Genomic DNA, 17,522 nt, shown 5'->3' with positions numbered 1-17,522 from the left:
CTCCTCCCTACAAACTGTAAAGAATGCATAGGAACCAGTGCCAGGGGCATATGGCTTTCTCCTGTGCTGAACATTCATACAAAAGACAGGTTCATCAGTCATTGGAGTATCTGGATAAAAAATTAGCTCCTGATGGATGGTATTTAGAGCTTACCTGCTGCTAGTACATTACCAGAGAAGCACAGGTTTTGAAACCCACATGACATCAGAAACTGCAGACCATGAAATACCCCACGTGCAGGCGCGCTCATAATGTGTGCCAGGTTATACAAAATAAGAAATAAGCTATTTAAACCCTCTGCCTAAAATTGGGCCCGCTGCAAGGAACCCTGGGTCAGCCCTACACAGGCCAATTAATGCACAGCATCTGCTGTATAGAAGCCGTGCATGAAGCACTTCCGAATGATTTCAGCAATTAAAAGAAAACTGTTTCCTGCCTGTTTTGACAGCAACTGTTTCAATGCAAGAGTGAGCACCAAATCATTGTGTGCAGCTGAAAAAATTAAGTCTCTTTTTTTTTTAATCTTGTGAAAAGGAGGTGGGAGGGATGAAGATTTCTTACGGAATCGGATCTTTCTTTTGTTGTCCGACATTCTGTGTTTTTCTGCCAAATTAGACAGAAGGCTCCGAGGGTTTACGGGGCCCTCTACAGTATCACCTTCTGGTGCACTGTGGCTCCCTAAAAAGACGGATCAATATCAACCCTGCTGATTTGCCTACAAAAGTGAAAATCCCTCAATTACATTTTTAAGACCATTATATTTAGAACACAGGTGCTCTGATGCGTAACATTTTTAAGGCTCTTGGAGCTGAAGTGGAAAGAAACAATGACAGCCCTAAGCAAATATGAGCTTGGATTTGGTTAAGAGTGAAGTGAGAGTTGTATTTTATTGGTTTCTCCTTCCTCATCTTTGGGAAGACACCAGTAAACATCACTCACAATTTCCACCATACCGCTGCTTAAGTCCCTGTTGAGCCTTTTAAAGTGAAAAGAGACAATGCAAGATAGTGCCATATGAAAGAGAGTTATCCTCCCTTGTAGCCTTCTGCAAAATAATTGCAAACATGCATCTTGTTTATGCTTGTGCAAAATCACTGAGCCGTGAATTAAGTATGCATTCACTATTTATAAAGTGAATAAATTTGTTTGTTTATTTGTTGTTTAAACTTAGTCCATGCTATTATCATTCCCTTCCCAGATTTTTTTCTCTCTGACTTGCTGACAATCTGGCAGCCAGCATCCAACAAGAAAACAAATCAAGAGGAATTGGATGAGCAACAATTGCAATTCCTTGGCATTGTCCATTACCATGTAAAATAATTAGTGCAAGTTTTCTCTTCTTTCCAAATTAACTTTGAAACCAGAGCTACAGAACTGCAAATATAATTAGCAGCAATTAATAGGACTTGACAAATCATTACTAAACTTTTTTTGCCACACTCCTTTAACGAATGAATCTGAACATAGCATATCCCACATCTTCTGACCTCTGACTAAAGGTCACTGATGTCCCCCTGACAGCAATCAGCACTGGTCATTGCACTCCCACTTATCCAAAACACACTGCCCCAACTGCCTCTGCCATCCCAGGGTGCTGGGGAAGTGATATGCAGGCAGAGCACTTCTGGGGCTGCTAACTCAGCCCAATCTGTATCAATCAACTTTTTTAGAAACAGCCTTTGAAAAGGCAAAGCACACCAAAATAATAATAATAAAAAAAAAGTGTGAATTCATCTCAAAGGTTTGGCAACATTTTTTTTCCCCTAGCAGGAAATAATAATATTGACTATTTCTAACTCATCATAATAGGATTTCCTTCTTTATTACACTGTACTTGAACACAAATCTCAGACTATGCAATTGCATAAAATATGTAGCAAATTTTTTTCAAATCAAATATAAAAAATCAATACATTATGAATTATTATTATAGGTTTTTTTTTTTTCAATGTAACCAGAATCATTACTTGTGGCCTCATGTAATAAGAATGGTGAAATATTTGAATACTTTTACTCTGGAAATTATACAACCATGAAAAAGTTTTCATTTGCTGTTTACCAACCGGGTTTTTTTTTTCCCCCCCAAAAGATAAACCGCAAGAAAATTGTCAAATACACAGAATCATAAAAACTATGTATGGTTTGTGACCCTATATTGCCAAGTTTGTGAATTCCATTCAATTGACAAGTGGAGTTTATATTTTCTCTGAAGAACAGGAGTCAGGAAAGGAGGGAAAGGGAAAGAAAAAGGAAAGATGACCAAAAAAAAAAAATCCATACAAAAGAAAAGTAGTATTTGAATTAGATAATATCTTACTACTTAGTGATACCATATTTATCTAAATAGAATGTGAAACTTAAGCAAATAAATTTTTACTATTTTAACCTGGATGTTGTTTCTCTACTATAAATTCTGATTAGTATAACATTAGAAAAGACAAAATTTTTTTTTAAGATTTTGAGGCCTGAATAGCAAATATATCTTCAAACAACACACTACTCTCTGATGGCAACAGGTAAGGTTAAAACTTCACCTTTTTTTTTTTTTTTTTCCTCCACAAGAATGAAGTAATGACAAACAGAATTTAGAAAGCTCTTTTGTTTTGGTTTTTAGTAGTGAGCATTTCAGCAGTACAGGTCAAACAAAGTATCTTTTCCCATAGCAAAAATTTCCCAAGGCTTGTGAGATGGAAAATCGTGAATAAAGATTTTTTTAAAAACTACTCTTCTAAAGAATAACAAGAGAAATTGAAATAAAATACATGCAGCTGAACTGAAAGAGGAATGCAGTTTAAAACTTTTTTCTTTAATTAACTTTAAAAGGTGGAAACACAGTAATGTCTTTTGTAAGTTATACAACTAAAAAAGCAGCCTTCAAGTTACCCAATTTTGAAATTACTGAGACAATTAGCATCTACATTTAACAGCTGACATTTTGGTAGGAAAAAATTCATCCCATGCAGCATTAATGCCCATGGCTATACTAGCATCAATCTGAAATCATAATGAATTTTTATATGAGAAAAGTACATTTAAAAAATGGCTTGAATGGTGATGACTACCATAAACCTGGAGTAACCTTAATCTGCTGGAAAGAGAGGAAACTTAGAAACTTCAGTGAAAATAATTTATCATCCTTCTTTTTTGGCTGTAGTAACAGAGGAGTGTTTACCCAGAGGTGCTTTACTCTTACATATTTAAGTGTGGGGGGAATCATTAAAGTGATTTAGGCTGCCAGGTATTAGGCATTAGCTTAGTGACCAGTGCTTAGCTCAGTAATGACAATTGTCCTGGCTAATGTTACTAAAAAGGAAAAACAACCAACAGAAACATACAGCGAAAAGAAAACCACCTTCACTTTCCTGACAGACAGAAAACTGAAATTGCAAAAAATATGTTCATAGGTGAAAATACAGCAAAGGCTGCAAGGCAAACAGGACAGCTAAGATCTTTCTTTGTTGCTGTGGACAGTTCAGACTACTAAATTTGGAATCAGCAGTGGGAATACTTCCGGTGGGTTTGCTTTAGGAGCAACATTGCTTTCTTTACCTATGCAACCATTAGGATCTAGATCCTTCCCCACTCCTGCACTTTCAGTGCACAGAATCCTACACGCACAGAAACTGAGCCAAACAACTCAACACAAAGCAGAAGTATTTTCAAGTGCCCACCCGTGTCCTGCCCTCTAAGTAAATAAAGGAATCTGTGCAGCTTTAGTAGTTTGTATGGTGCTGTCTTTGTGGTAGCTGCGGTGAGACTAGAACCACGCGCAGTGCCATCTCCACACTCTGGCATAAAAGTCCTGCTGTGTGCTAACCAGGGCTGGCTTGTGCTGCCAAAACTGAGTGAATTATTTGCCTGGATTCTTGAAGTCCAGTGGTTTCTCTGGCCCATGGCAATAGGAGGAACCAAAAAGTAATTCTCCCAAAACCAAATTTCATCCTAATGCGCACAATCATTATGTGTGCATTACATAACAAACACCCTCATATCCAATAAGGGATATATTTCCTGTATTAATGGGACTGTGTTATCATGAGGAATGTAATCTAAATTTAAATTTTCTTTCCCTAAATAGTATTAACCTTCTTTTCTAGTCAGCCAGATTTCTGTTTCTTTGTTTATGTTGCTTTCTGCTTCTGAATGCCTTCATTGTGCTTCCAGGAATAACTGAGTGACAACTAATTACAGTCTTCTGATCACATGAAGGGAAATAAAGAAAGTAGAAAGTAACTAAAAACCTAAAGAAATTGGCAGCATCACAAGTTCTGCTTCTCTGTAAATGACAAACAGCACTTCCCTACTGTGTTACTAAAATCTACAGATCATCTTACAGACAAAAGAAAATAAATTTCTTGCATATGCAATATCTTTTGGCAAAAAAATGAATTGAAAACTGCTTATCAGACCAGCTGAATAGAGGATGCTCACGCAATCTTCTATCAGACTTCATCAGACCAAAGTATTTCTCAGCAACAGCAGACAAGAGAGACCACTATGCTTCAAGTAAACACAATGACACATCGAGCGGGGGAAACTAACCCCAGAGATCAGCACTGCCCTCTCATTTGGCTACGGAAACATGGAGAGGGACTAACAAACACCATGTGCTTTACCTGACGGGGCGATGCCCCGGACCTGGACCGTAGGCAATAAACACGAGTTTATTGACGGCCAGTCAGCCAGAGATGAGCTGACCCTCTCTAGGCGCTTTTTCACCATTTGTAAAGTCACACCTGAGGGAGGGGGACGACAGCTCAGCTCCCCGTGGTACTGACCGCTCTGAGAGTGTCTCTGAGCACAGGGACTGTGCCGCACCGACGCTGTAGCACACGGCTCACAGCTGAGGGCAAACAATCTCAGAGTAGCTATAACCTGACAGCTTTATTGCTAGCAGCAACAACACCTGAGGGGAAGGATGGACAACTACCTCACGTTCTCCCATTTTTCAGCTGTGCTGTTTTCACACACCGTGCAAATCTGAGCTGCCAAACCCAGTGGCAAGCACACGGAATAGGAGCTACTTAAATTCCCATTTCTCCAGCACACTGAAGAAATTAGACTTTTCCCAAGCAGTGCAACAAAAAAAGCTGTACTTATCAAGGAGCTACAGTTCCCTGCCCATCATGCCTTCAGCAGCTGTAGTGGGTGAGCTGGTTTCTGACAGACAGCCAAGACTGGTAATCTGAATCCCACCATCCCACTGCTTATTCAGTGCCGATAGCTGATGTTACCCTCATTCGCTCGCTGGCTCAGGGCTTTTTTTTAACGTTTTGACACTAGTCCTGAAAAGGAAGGATTTAAGTTAAATCCTTTTCAATAACGCAAATGTGTTTTTTGCAATTAAAGCCACACAATTAGCAATGACAAGCTCAGGTCAGCAGAACACAGATTATGGTGTTCAAATGCTCTGCCACTCAGTGCCTCCAGCAAAAAGCTGCAGGAGAGGAGAAGAGAAAAAAAAATCTCACACACATTATTTAACAACTTGTGCTCTGATGCACAGCACCACTTGTAGATTTGTGGAGAGAGCTTCATTTATTTATTTACTTAAAACCCCTTAGGCTCTGGCCTCCTTCACCACTGACTGTATACCTTCAAGACAACAAGAACTATTCTTCAGGGCAAGAAGGCTGGTAACATTTAGAATTAACTTCTCAAAACTAAATACTAAAAAAATATTTAAAGTTTCAAAATCCTTGACTTAAAAATGTTTCCATTAATTCTTCACAAAAAGAAAAGTATTTGCTTATGATCTCCCTCATTCAGCCACTTGTATTGCCTTAGACAAAGAAAGCAGATTGCTCTGACATAAAGAATATTATTGAGACATAAAGAATAATTGTAATTGAATACTGCTTTAAAGTATTAAACTATGTGTGTGCATGTATAGATCATAAACAAGAAAGCTAAGTGTAGAAGCTAGAAGAGTTTTTAATTTCTTATCAGCTTAGATCTGTTTCCTCTGAAATGTCTTTATTTCATTACTACGAACATTGGCACCTGCAGATCTTTTATATTAACATGACGATTCTGTTTTCACAGTACACAGACAGAAACAACGATATATTTTAAAACCAAGGTGGTATCATAGTAAAATGTAAGCAAATATACCACTTTGCCAGCATGATCAATGACTGTCACCTAAAAAATGCAATGCTGATTTTGAATTTCAGATCTTGATCCCATTTTTGAATCATCTTTCAAAAAGATCTAGGTTTCATTGCTGTAAATTATGAACCCTGTGATTGAAGCTACATACATGTTTATGGTACCATTTAACTGACAACAGTACTTGAAAATTAATATGACCTGATTCAAATATTCCTGTGTCTGCAATCACTCTCTTGTTTTCAACAGTTATGAGAAATAAGGGTCTCAGCCTTAGAAATAACACATGATACAATGTGATAGAATTTCATATAAAGCTGAGTTCAAGTCACTGTTTATGTTCAACTTTAAAACAAAAACTTGTTTCCAACTCAGAGTGAGGTAAGAAGCACTGGAAATCACCAAACCAGCACAATCCCTTGCCCTTCTGTATGACAACTTTATTCCTTCTGCAAGACAAGAAGACTATCACATGTGCCTGGAAATTCCCAGCACAGAATTCCCAACTCATGTGCCCTGCAAAATGATAACACAGGGCTTCTTAAAAAAAAAAGAAGAGAAAGAAAGAAAGAAACGAAAAAGGGTAAAGTTAAATATCTGTCCTGTGTCCCTTTTTTTTTCTAGCAATATTTTCATTACCTCAGGGCAGAAAATCAACAATTCCCTCCTGCTAGCACTGACAGCTGATAGACGGATAGATGATAGATAGATAGATAGACAGACAGACAGACACACACACACCCACTTATGTGAATCTACTCACAATTTTCTCCCTTGTACCTGTCCTGCCCCTCAAGGTATTGGGGATACAAAACCAAGCTATCTCTTTGAGTTTCTTCTGTGGACTTGTACTAGGCTGAAAATTTTCCTTTTGAAGTCAGTTTAATTTGAATTCGTTTTCCTTACAAGTTTTTATAATTCGAACTAAAAACAGCACACATCCTTCAGCACACTTTATTCTACAGGTGATTTTAAAAACCAGAAAGAAACAAAACCAAGACAACAATAAAAACCCTTCCACATCAAACATGTAGTTTCAGTTGCACCAAGGCGAAATTTCTGTGGGATATATAATGAAAATACAGATATATAGATCACATTTCTTACCATGTCCCCAGGCTTGACAGAAACTGCCACCACTGTTCCAGGCATGGGAGATCTCAAAATGCTGGAGGTGTCCTCTGCTGCTTTCTCTGGCATGTACTTGCTCAGCTCCGCAGCAACCTTCGTCAGTATTTGCAATTTGTACTAAAGAATAGGAAGAGGACTGGTTTAGAAAACTGTACCTTGGTGAACTCCAGTCAATAACCTGCATTATTTTATGGCACGTTTTTATGTAATACATCTGTTAGATATTCTTCACAGGAGCGTCTAAAAAACACTGTTTGAAATCTTTATTCAGAGTTTCATTTTCAGGATGCAGAAAGAAAAATATTCAACCCAAGTCTGCAGCAAAGTGCACATAAAACCAAAGAAACGAGTAAAGACATGTCAGACTTGTTTTAAAATTGTGGGTAGAGAGGGGAGATGCAAATATAAAAACAAAAATGCCCTTATGTTTGCTGCACATTATCTTTGGTGGATAAGGAATATTCAGGGATTTTTTTCAGTGCAGTGATGAATTGGAAATTGACCTTTTGGGAAAGTCTGCCAGACTTTCAACGACATGACTGATCTTAAGCATTGTATTTACCTTTTAAGCATTTCTTTTTACCATGTAGTTCATGTTTGAAGTTAGTAATTCGCTCAGCTTTTGCAATTAAAACCTATTAATTCAATTTCAATCCTGATTTTTCATACATAAGCAGAACAGCCAAACGTTGTTGTGTTGAATATGCTTTATCTGCACTAAAACCCATTCAGCAGCCGTTACCTACCCGGAGAAAGTTTTGTTTTCTCTAGAATGTTTTACAGCAATTAAAAACAGGGTGGAATATGATGACCCTCAGGTGAGAGCATCCCTTTAAGCGAAACCTTTCTGAAGGCGTATAAACGTTGCCTAAAACATCTCGGGCCCAGGGCTTTTAATTTTTAAAAAAGTTGCCATCACTTGGCGAGCTCCCTGGCCTCTGACAGACAGACAGACAGACGGACGGACGGACGGAGGGCCGGCACCCGGGAGGGAGCGCACGGAGCCAGTAGATGGCAGCAGGTCTCTGTGTGACACTCCCGCCTCGCCGGGCCACACCGAGCCAAGGCCAGCGCCGCACCTCATCAATAATTTAAACAAAGGTTTTAATAATAAGCATCCGGCGGACGGCATTTACAATTCAAATGCGTATTTTGCTGATGGAAAGTTCAACACCTTGCTTGGAACAGTATGTTTTGCTCCAAAACAATTAGCTATTGTTTTATTAACAATAAAATGTCTTTACTTTTCATTTTTTACGTGGACAGAAAAAATCCGATATCCTTATGGTGAAGGTAAAGGGGGACTCTACCTTCTGCTTCTGCAGGAAGCAGAACAAGTTATTTAGAAATACATGCAAAAGGTGATTAACTCTGCAGTGACATCTTTAAAACGCGGCTTCCAGAGCCGAATTCAAACAACATAACAGAGGATTATCATCCTCCACAAATGGTGTGTGGACACACAATATTTTGCGAGATGAACAGTGCAGCCATTCACTCAGAAACACTCGCTTCTAACCAGAAATAGAGGCAAATGGTTACACGAAGCGATCCTGCCACCACACCCCAGTAAGTGTAACAAAACGCCGCAGCGATGTTCCCTGAGGCTTTAAGTGGCACCCAAAGATTCGAGGACCCGTTCGCAGCCATGTGCCTCGGTCCTAATTGCCGTGGCACGGGGAAACCAGCACCATTTTGTATGCAGAAAGCAGCTTTAACTCCAAGCCTCCCGCAGGCATCATCACGGCAATTCAGGCTGTGGCGCTCACCATTCCCCCCAAAACACAGGCGGCTCTCCGCCCGCTCCAGGAGCGCGGCGCACGGGTGCCAGCGGCACGGACACACGGCCCTGGGCAGGGACAGGGCACCCGCTGCCTACGGGAGAACTGGTGACATAAGCCGCCAATAGAACTGCAGCAGTGTGACAAGTCAAATAATAACATCTTGTGCGTGTTGCTTTACTCTTGAGTGTCTGTTTTGCAATCAAGACATACAAGTGTCTGCCAGTTTCTGAAGGATATGATCCTTAAGTGAAATTACTGTGCAAATAAAAGCTTTTTACTCCTATTAAAATTCATCTGAGTCATAAGTGGCAAGGAAAAAAAGCTTGCAGAGTGTATTCTGCTGTCAATCTAATAAACATTCTGTGTAGAGGGACTATTTATCCAAGATAAATTGTACTTTAAAGTCCTTCATTAAATCTATGGGGGGGAATATAATTACAACAAATTGCACAGTTTCAGTATCCATGGTTGGTGTCTTCTTTGTACTCAGAGTTTGAAAATAATTTTTTTTAAAAAAAAGAAAGAATGCAGAAATAAGTTATATTTGTGGACCATATTGTTGCCTCTTGCAAGAGACTATTTTGATATGATTTGAAAGGATTAGGTTTAGATGTCATTTAGTTTTTTAAGCCACATTAACACTCCTGAGCTGCCCAATTTCAAAATTTAAACTTGAAGGGAAAGCCAGACCTTCTGCATTCATCTAGGTTACAGTATTCCACAGGGGTTGAAATACAGAATTCCCTATGCACTTTACAACATTCAACAGTGGGGGGAAAAACACATTCCTCAGTATGCTGCACTTTAAAGCTCAGTTCTCCACACCAAGCTAAAATATCCCTACCAAACATTGTTTTTACTATCTTTATAATTTTCATATCTTTTAGATTCCTTTCTCTGCAGGACTCCTGCTTTGCTTGGAGTGAGATGTAAGAGTCAGTACTCTCAAAGCTTTAAAATGCAGGTCTTTGTTATTGATGAGCTGTTCCTTTTCCTTTTGTATTTGTTTATTGTTCTTTAGTCTGTTTGGGGGATAAGCAAGTTACTATAATCAAAAAGTAAAAAATAACAACAGTAAACTTCTGGGGAAAGGCCTTTTTTGGCACAGTTGGTTCACAAATGACCTTTCAGAATATGAAAAGACAAAAGCCGCAAAGAAAGGTTCCTTCTCCAAGATTACCTTTGATGTATTTCTGCTGCTGGCTGGATCCCACTAAATACCTGCATAAATATCCCTTTGTGATGCTGCTATTTATCCCTGGAGATGAGTTGTGGAGCTCATGGGTTGTTGGGTGCAGGGTGCTGTACACCCAACCCGGGTGGCTCGGTGAGAGCCGCAGGACTCTCTTGGAAGACCAAGTCAAACAACGCCCACCAGTGCTGCCACAACAAAGACAATTAAGAAAATACCACATATTTTCATTACATGACAAACGCTGCTGCTATGCCTTTGATTTAGCGAGAACAATGCTTGAACATAGGAAGCAGAAGTTTTGATATGCTTCTAACCAAGTGCGGATGAGGTTCTGATTTTCTTCCTTTATGCTCAGAAGGAGGAGATGGGAGAAAGAAGGGGGCGTAAATTGGGGAAGGCTGTTAAGTTTAGGTTATAAATAGAGACCAGGAGGTTTCCACTGGCCTAAACCAGAAGAAACATTTGTTGGAGTCATAAATGGATTGCAGGTGGACTCTGAGAGCAGGGAAATCTGCTACCCATCAGATCTGTGCTGATGAGTAGTTGTCACCAGCCACTGCTCCACTCCACAGGGTTTCAAAGCCCAACTCTGCCAGCCAAAGTGAAGTCAATAAAGCAGTACCAAAAGGAGCCATACAGCTTTTAATGGCACAAAACAGGTGTTTCTTTACCACCAGACCACTGGAGTCCACAGTCAGCTGACAAAAAAATACAGTAGGGAAAAGTGATGTTACTTAATAGCTTTCTAAGGGTAACAGCATCCTGTCCTACCTCTCCCACTAAATGAATTGGATGTTTATGTAATGCAAAACTACCTCTTACAACCAAATCTCCATGACAAAAATAAGAACACAAAAAGGTGCAGTAATAGCAATTCAGGCTGGGGGTGGAGGAGAAGAAAGCAAATACAGTGAAAATTATACCTTAGGTCTCATGGTTGTTTTGGTTTTTTTTGTCAGTACATTCCCTACTGATCCCCCAAGTCAGTAGACAAGTAGACTGACTGCAACAAAAAAAAAAAAAGATGGCCAGGGCATATCTCGCCCCATCTGTGCTTAAAAACAAGTTCTGTAGTTTGCACAGATATGGTTCCCTTAACGTATGCATCAGAATATTGTAAATCTTCACTAAAATGCTCAAAATTGCACTGTGTTACACCTCACATTAGTTTATTAAATATGATCTTCCCCTGTACACTTGAAACTCATGTCCCCAGAAGCTGTAAATGTTCAAAATACATTGGAGGTTTTATAGAGTAATCACTACCCATATGTTACTTACGTTAGTGTTTGGACTGCTGACCAGATGTGGATTTTCAGTATGCTTTACCTAAATGCTCAACCATGTTTTTCAAATAGCTGTCATTCCTGTGGTCAGAAGGGTGAAAATCTTACATAGCTCAGATTTCAGTAGAGAAATTGTCTGCTGTGTGTCTTCATTATTTTCACTAGCCTCACAGTCTCAGGTTTGGAACCAGTGAAATGTATTAACTGTGGTCACATAATTTCCCTTCAGCATTCCTAATCCACATCCTGCCTCAAGTCACTTCACTGTTGTCACCTGTGCTTTGACGCCATCGATTCACACGGAGTATATTATTCTGTACTCAGTGGAAGCAATACCAAGCAATGTTCCAGTTCCAAACAAAATGAGCACGCTGCCTTTTTTATTAACCATTATACACGTCAACATCACTGAAAGACCGTACTCTTGCTTAGATTTCCACCACAGCATCTAAGCGGGAAAATGATCCCTGCTTAGCATTTATTCTGTGCTACTAGACGGTGTCAGACACCACCACCTTCTTTCAGAGTCAAGGATTTCTTACCGAATAACGAGATAAATGACATTTTGCAAATCACAGAGGCTTTTCTCTCCGAGCTCCGAGTTCTAGAGCTAATTTGCTTCCACAGGGTGGTGGTGAGGATTGGCATTAACACCTGCACAAACTAACAGCACTTTTAGTCTGATGGAGGAGCAAATACCGAAGCTACAGAGACAGCTGATGAAAAAAGTAGCAGTAAGAAATATCTCAAACCAGTCCCCAAAAATCGTGAGCCTCTAGTAGCATCAAAAGGGAAAGAAAACCGAGAGGAGCCTCACCAGCACGTAGCACACACTTCCAGCAGCAGAAACTTAATTAGACTTGTAATTCAGGCGCATTTCCCACTTTCCATTCCTTGTGTGATACATAATTAGCACTCTAGAGAAACCTACCAAGGGTTAAAGCCGTGCACACAAACAGCTTCCCTCGGCTTCAGACGGCGGCCGTGCGGGCAGGGCGGACAGACGGACAGGCGGCGATGTCCTGCGGGCCGGGGAGCGCAGCGGCCGCAGCTGCCGCCGCCGGAGCGGCCCCGGCGCTCGCACAAGGCTTTGACAACTCCATCAGCGCAGTCTCAAGGTAGCTGTCAATCAGGATGCATCATTTAATACAACAGCACACTAAGGATTTTCTCCTACAACCCACATGACAGCGTATCTACAGCTCTATTTATATCAGCGCCCAGTTGTGTTTACAATGCTGTTGTAATTAGAAAAGATGCAACAGGCAGCAATATTATTCAGATTCCCATTTTGCCGTGCTGCCGTGTAAAGTGCGATCCTGCTTCACAGAGTCATGCTAAATGACAAAAGCGCTATTTTCTTCAGTCTCTGTGCTCAGACAGCACTTCATTTGCAGCTATCTATAATTAGATTAATGGTGTAGTGCCGTACAAAGCGGGCCCACTTCACATCAGATAGCATATGAATTAGGACAAACACTTATTTCAATTCCAGGCAGAGAAAGCAGTGACTGGGGTATTTAGCATACCCTTTATGGTGGAATGAGATGTTAATTGTGTACCATTACCTCTAAACTGCTTGCTTGTTGTATAAATCACTGTGCTAATTGATGCAGAGATAGAAACGTAGCCACAGGCAAGAAAGCAACGGAATGAGAGCTGAAGATGGTGGATAAAGGATTATCGGGTAAAACCATATGGAGATGAGATTCCTTTGAAACCTGCCCACAAGCAGTACTACTATGAACTACAGGGGAAAAAGTCCTGCACGAATGCGTAAGGAAAAAAAACCCCATATATTTTTTTTATTGTATAGTTTACATCATCGTTTCAGAACAGAATCATAGAAGCGGATTCAAGCCAAGCAGAAAACTGAAGAATAAATGCGTGTAATGAACTTCAACACATGCTTCCAAAAAACAAGTAGCAGGCTGAGCCTGGCCTGGGAACAGGCACCACACTGCCCGGATTTGGGGGCCTGAGTTAATAAGTAACACTTGCAAACTATGCAAAGCAGATGTTTCCCTGACCCAACCGAGGACTGGAGATGCAGGCTCTGCAAAGAGAAAACGTTGGTGCTAAAATAAAATAAAATGTAAAGAATAAATTAAAAAAAAAAAAAATAGAAAAACCAACCAAGACATTCAAGTGGCTACTGATAAGCTACATGTCCTAATAAGAAGGGAGAAGGGAAGCAGCTTTACACACCTGTTGTAAAATTCATTCATACTCTGGCCCGTGCATATGCTGACAAGAAAACTCATATAAATCCCCCTCTGTATACTGCACAAACAAGAGGAGAATCTCTCAGAAGTAACAAGTAGTTGTGTCAGCACCAGGACTATCAAGGCCTGCTTCTTCTCAGATGAGGTTTGTAGTTGTTTGTCATGTAAAACACCATTACAGCCCTGGGGCTATTCCCAGCTGCACACCCCAGTCTGCCATTCTCCCATCTTAAAAAACTCGAGTTTAACCAAACTCTCTGACCACATTCCCTACCACACAGAGTTGCAGCTTCCTCCTACAACTGCACACATTTTATTCAAGAAACAGGTTGGACCATAGTGCTTTTGGGATTCTTCCTCCTCTGATATGCTTGGCTGAAGTCCATCAGCTGAGTCAAAGGTACTGCAAAGCCAGAGAACAAACACACACGGAGCCTTCAGCATGCCTGCCTCAGCCTTAGTTTCCTAAAAATAGCATTAAAAAAGGAAGATGAGCTACAATACCATCTTGAACTACAATACCATCATTAAAGGACAAGCCAACTTGGTGACGTGCTCACCTTTGAGCCAAGCTTATTCCCACAGACACTGCAAATCTGTTTGGCATCATTTTTATTCTGCAAAAGAGTGGCTCTAGTATACCTGCTGGAGCCAACGCCACCGCGCTCCAAACTTAAATTCCCCCTTTCCCCTCTGCCCTCCAAATTGTTGTATGAATCTTTTTTTTTAAGTTTCTTGCTCAGAAAACTTGGTTGAACTTGTACACAGCTAAGACTTAGCTTCATTCTTTGATCACTAGAAAAATGCTAGCAACTAAAATACTGCACAAATGTCCTGTTCTAAGAAAATGTATTTCATTCTCTTGCAACATGATACCTGAGAGCAAGTGCTGACTTTCAGCCACAAGTTCTAAGATCTCAGTGTAGCGAAATAAACTTCCAAAAAGTACAAGGTATCTTCCCCTTGAGCGTTCAATCCCCTCTACTCTAGTGTTTGATATTGCCTTAGCTTAAAAGAGCAAAGAGAATGCATTATGTCTGCTAGACACTTCACTCTCCTAAGGTTCATTAAAAAGACTGAGATGCTAGATTTTCCAGCCTCGTTCTCAATTTTCTTTTGGAACTACTTGTTTTTCCTACTCATGGCACCTAATTATTACTTGGGGCGAGAGGGGTTAAAGTGTTAATTATTACTTGGGGTGGGAGTGTTGCAGCAGTGTCTACTGATCTCAGTTCCCAAAGAAATACACATCACAAATATATATGTAGATGTGTATCCATGTAAATAAAGGGAGGGCTTAGGGGTGGACAGTTACCCATTACAAACAAGCAGGACTAATGTACAAATTACTGCTTGCCGCAAAAATCAAGTGAATAGCAGAGGAGAATCATGTACTGGTTGATGCAGTGCTCCAGTTACTCCGAGAGGGACCTTTAGATTATTTCCAACACAATAAACCAAACAGGAGTAAGCAGAGTGATGGCAAAAATACTTTGAAATGACAATAGAGTTCCACAGTTTTAGATTTTGGTCACCAGACATACTAGTCTGAGGATATCTTTCTTTATCACTAAAGCTTACAACTTTAAGGAAATACTAGCTATATCTGGACAACCAAAGGGACTTAAGAAATAGAAACGAATGGTAGTAGAAAAATGCCCCTGCGCCGACTACTTTGAAATAACACCTCCCAAGTGTGCTGCTGGTTGACGTAAATGGAAATGCACTGAGGAAAAGGGCTGCGAAGCTGTGTAACAGTCCTGTTCCTAATCATTAATCACTTTTTTTAGGCCATTTAAACTAGCCCATTAGAGCCTGCAGCAAAATGCCAACACTCCCATCACCTGTATGTCAGCAGTGCTGGTGTTAACAGGAGAAAATATATGGTTTCTATGACTGTGCCCCAGTTCTACAGCATTTGCTACTTTTAATTGAAAGAGGCAGTTAAACACAAGGTAAATCATTCAGTTAGCTAAGCTGTTTAATAACACATAATTGATAATGTCAATATGTTACAGTGACATAATGCATCACTTTCATCACCCTTATGCTTCAAATACGGTCAACCTATACTTCAAACATTTACTTTAAATCTGCTACTTAATGACAAAGCCAGGGAGAACTGCCCTGAGTACCAAATGTGGAACATAGGTAAAACACACACCACTGCCTCAACTCATCTGCAGGTTGGTTAGAAACGAGCTTCTGCCACAGCACTTGCAACTTTGTGAAAATAACTTGGTTACATTACTAATGACTTGGTTTTTTGTTTTAAAATACCAGAAGTTCCTACTGTAATAATCTCTCTTTCTCTTGATAAAATCTGTTGAAAAAGAGCATGAAAATATCTGCACAAGGAAAAGCAACTACTTGTTTTCTGAAATGTGTCCCAATCCTGAAGGCTTTTGCCTAACCTTTCACAAGTAACCAGGCCAACAGCAGTCATCAGGACTTCTTTTTAGAATAAGGCAAATCACATGCTTAAGTGTTTACAAAACCATACCCCCTAAACATGGAATATGATCTAGAGTAGGAAAAATACATCTTGGAGATGTGTACAGCATGGTTAAACATGACTAACCCTATTACATAATACTGAGGTTTTTAACATGCATTAATATTAAAATAAAATTTATTTCTACAAGCATTTAAAAATGGGCAAGAACATTTGACCTGTTTATTTTATATAACAATAAAAATGCAACCACTGACAAGAACCATGCAATTGGTTCTGCACTGCATAGCAGAGAACACCCAGATGGCTGCAAAATGGGATGGGGTTTTGGTTCTGATTTTCAAAAAAATACATCCCCCTAAAAAAACCCCAACAAACAAACAAAGCACAATCACCTCCCAAAAAAACCAAACAAAAACCCAAGCAAACCACTTAAGTGACCACTGTTACAGGATGCATGCAGGAAAAGGTGAGGGGCAGACCCAGTGACAGCAAGGCAAAACTAAGTGTGCTCATACTCTGAACCCCCATGTAACTATAGCTATTACAGTTACTTGCACATGACTATAATATTTGCTTGCTGTGAGATTTCAGCTGTACCACAGACAGCATGGCTAGAAAGGCTCAGTATTCTAAAAGTAAAAACATGCTGCCTCATAAGTAGCCACTTGACCTGCTCCTTTTCTTATCCCTGGAAAGCTGCTGTAGAGATAGAGGAAATACCTTCACCTACAACTACATCTTTAAATCTTTCAGAGAGAAATTTGGTTCAGCTGTCCTGGAGTTCACTGTCTGAGGAGTTACACAGATGTCCCCAACTAATAAAGGCTGCCATGAGCTGCACTGGCCACAGGTGACTACGAACTCGGTTGTATGCCTTGACACAGTAACTTGTTAGAGTAAGGGATTCTCACAACAATAAAAAGCAAATCCATTGATAATAAACGGCACAAGGCTCACAAAAGCAACCTGTAGAGGCTGGTCTGACTAGAAACTGAGGTAATTACTTATAAAAAGGGAAAAGCCAAAGATGTGTGAAACTGAAGTTTCACCAACCAAATACATAGCAACCTAAAACCTGTAGGATATTTACTACTTCTCACCCAGATTCCTTTTGGTTAACTACAAATTTGTAAGCTCTTCAGTACGTTCAGTATGGAAGCACTTTTGAAAAGTACTGTCTGATTTGGGGCAAAACATAGCCTCACTAGGAAAAAAAAAAAAAAAAAAACAACCTTTGAGTAAAATTCATTTAGAGAAAGGTCAAGCAAATGCTGCTTCATTTGTAGACACCAATGTTTTTCCTCCTCTGGGTGGCCAGGATATAATAAATG

At 39.9% G+C, this 17,522-nt stretch overlaps 1 protein-coding gene across 1 annotated transcript in view; it reads right to left on the bottom strand.

Moving 5' to 3' along the window:
• PCCA (propionyl-CoA carboxylase subunit alpha) overlaps nt 1–17,522 on the bottom strand; it is a 270,508-nt gene that overhangs the window by 8,780 nt on the left and 244,206 nt on the right. Inside the window, exon 22 of the mRNA XM_066313485.1 lies at nt 7,220–7,360. Coding sequence (XP_066169582.1) covers nt 7,220–7,360 — 141 coding nt within the window. The remainder of the gene's footprint in view (nt 1–7,219; nt 7,361–17,522) is intronic.

The sequence above is a fragment of the Sylvia atricapilla genome, chromosome 2, assembly GCF_009819655.1.
Source record: "Sylvia atricapilla isolate bSylAtr1 chromosome 2, bSylAtr1.pri, whole genome shotgun sequence".
Taxonomy (NCBI): domain Eukaryota; kingdom Metazoa; phylum Chordata; class Aves; order Passeriformes; family Sylviidae; genus Sylvia; species Sylvia atricapilla.
The sequence above is the reverse complement of the archived record's forward strand: the minus strand, read 5'-3'. Positions and strand labels throughout refer to the sequence as shown.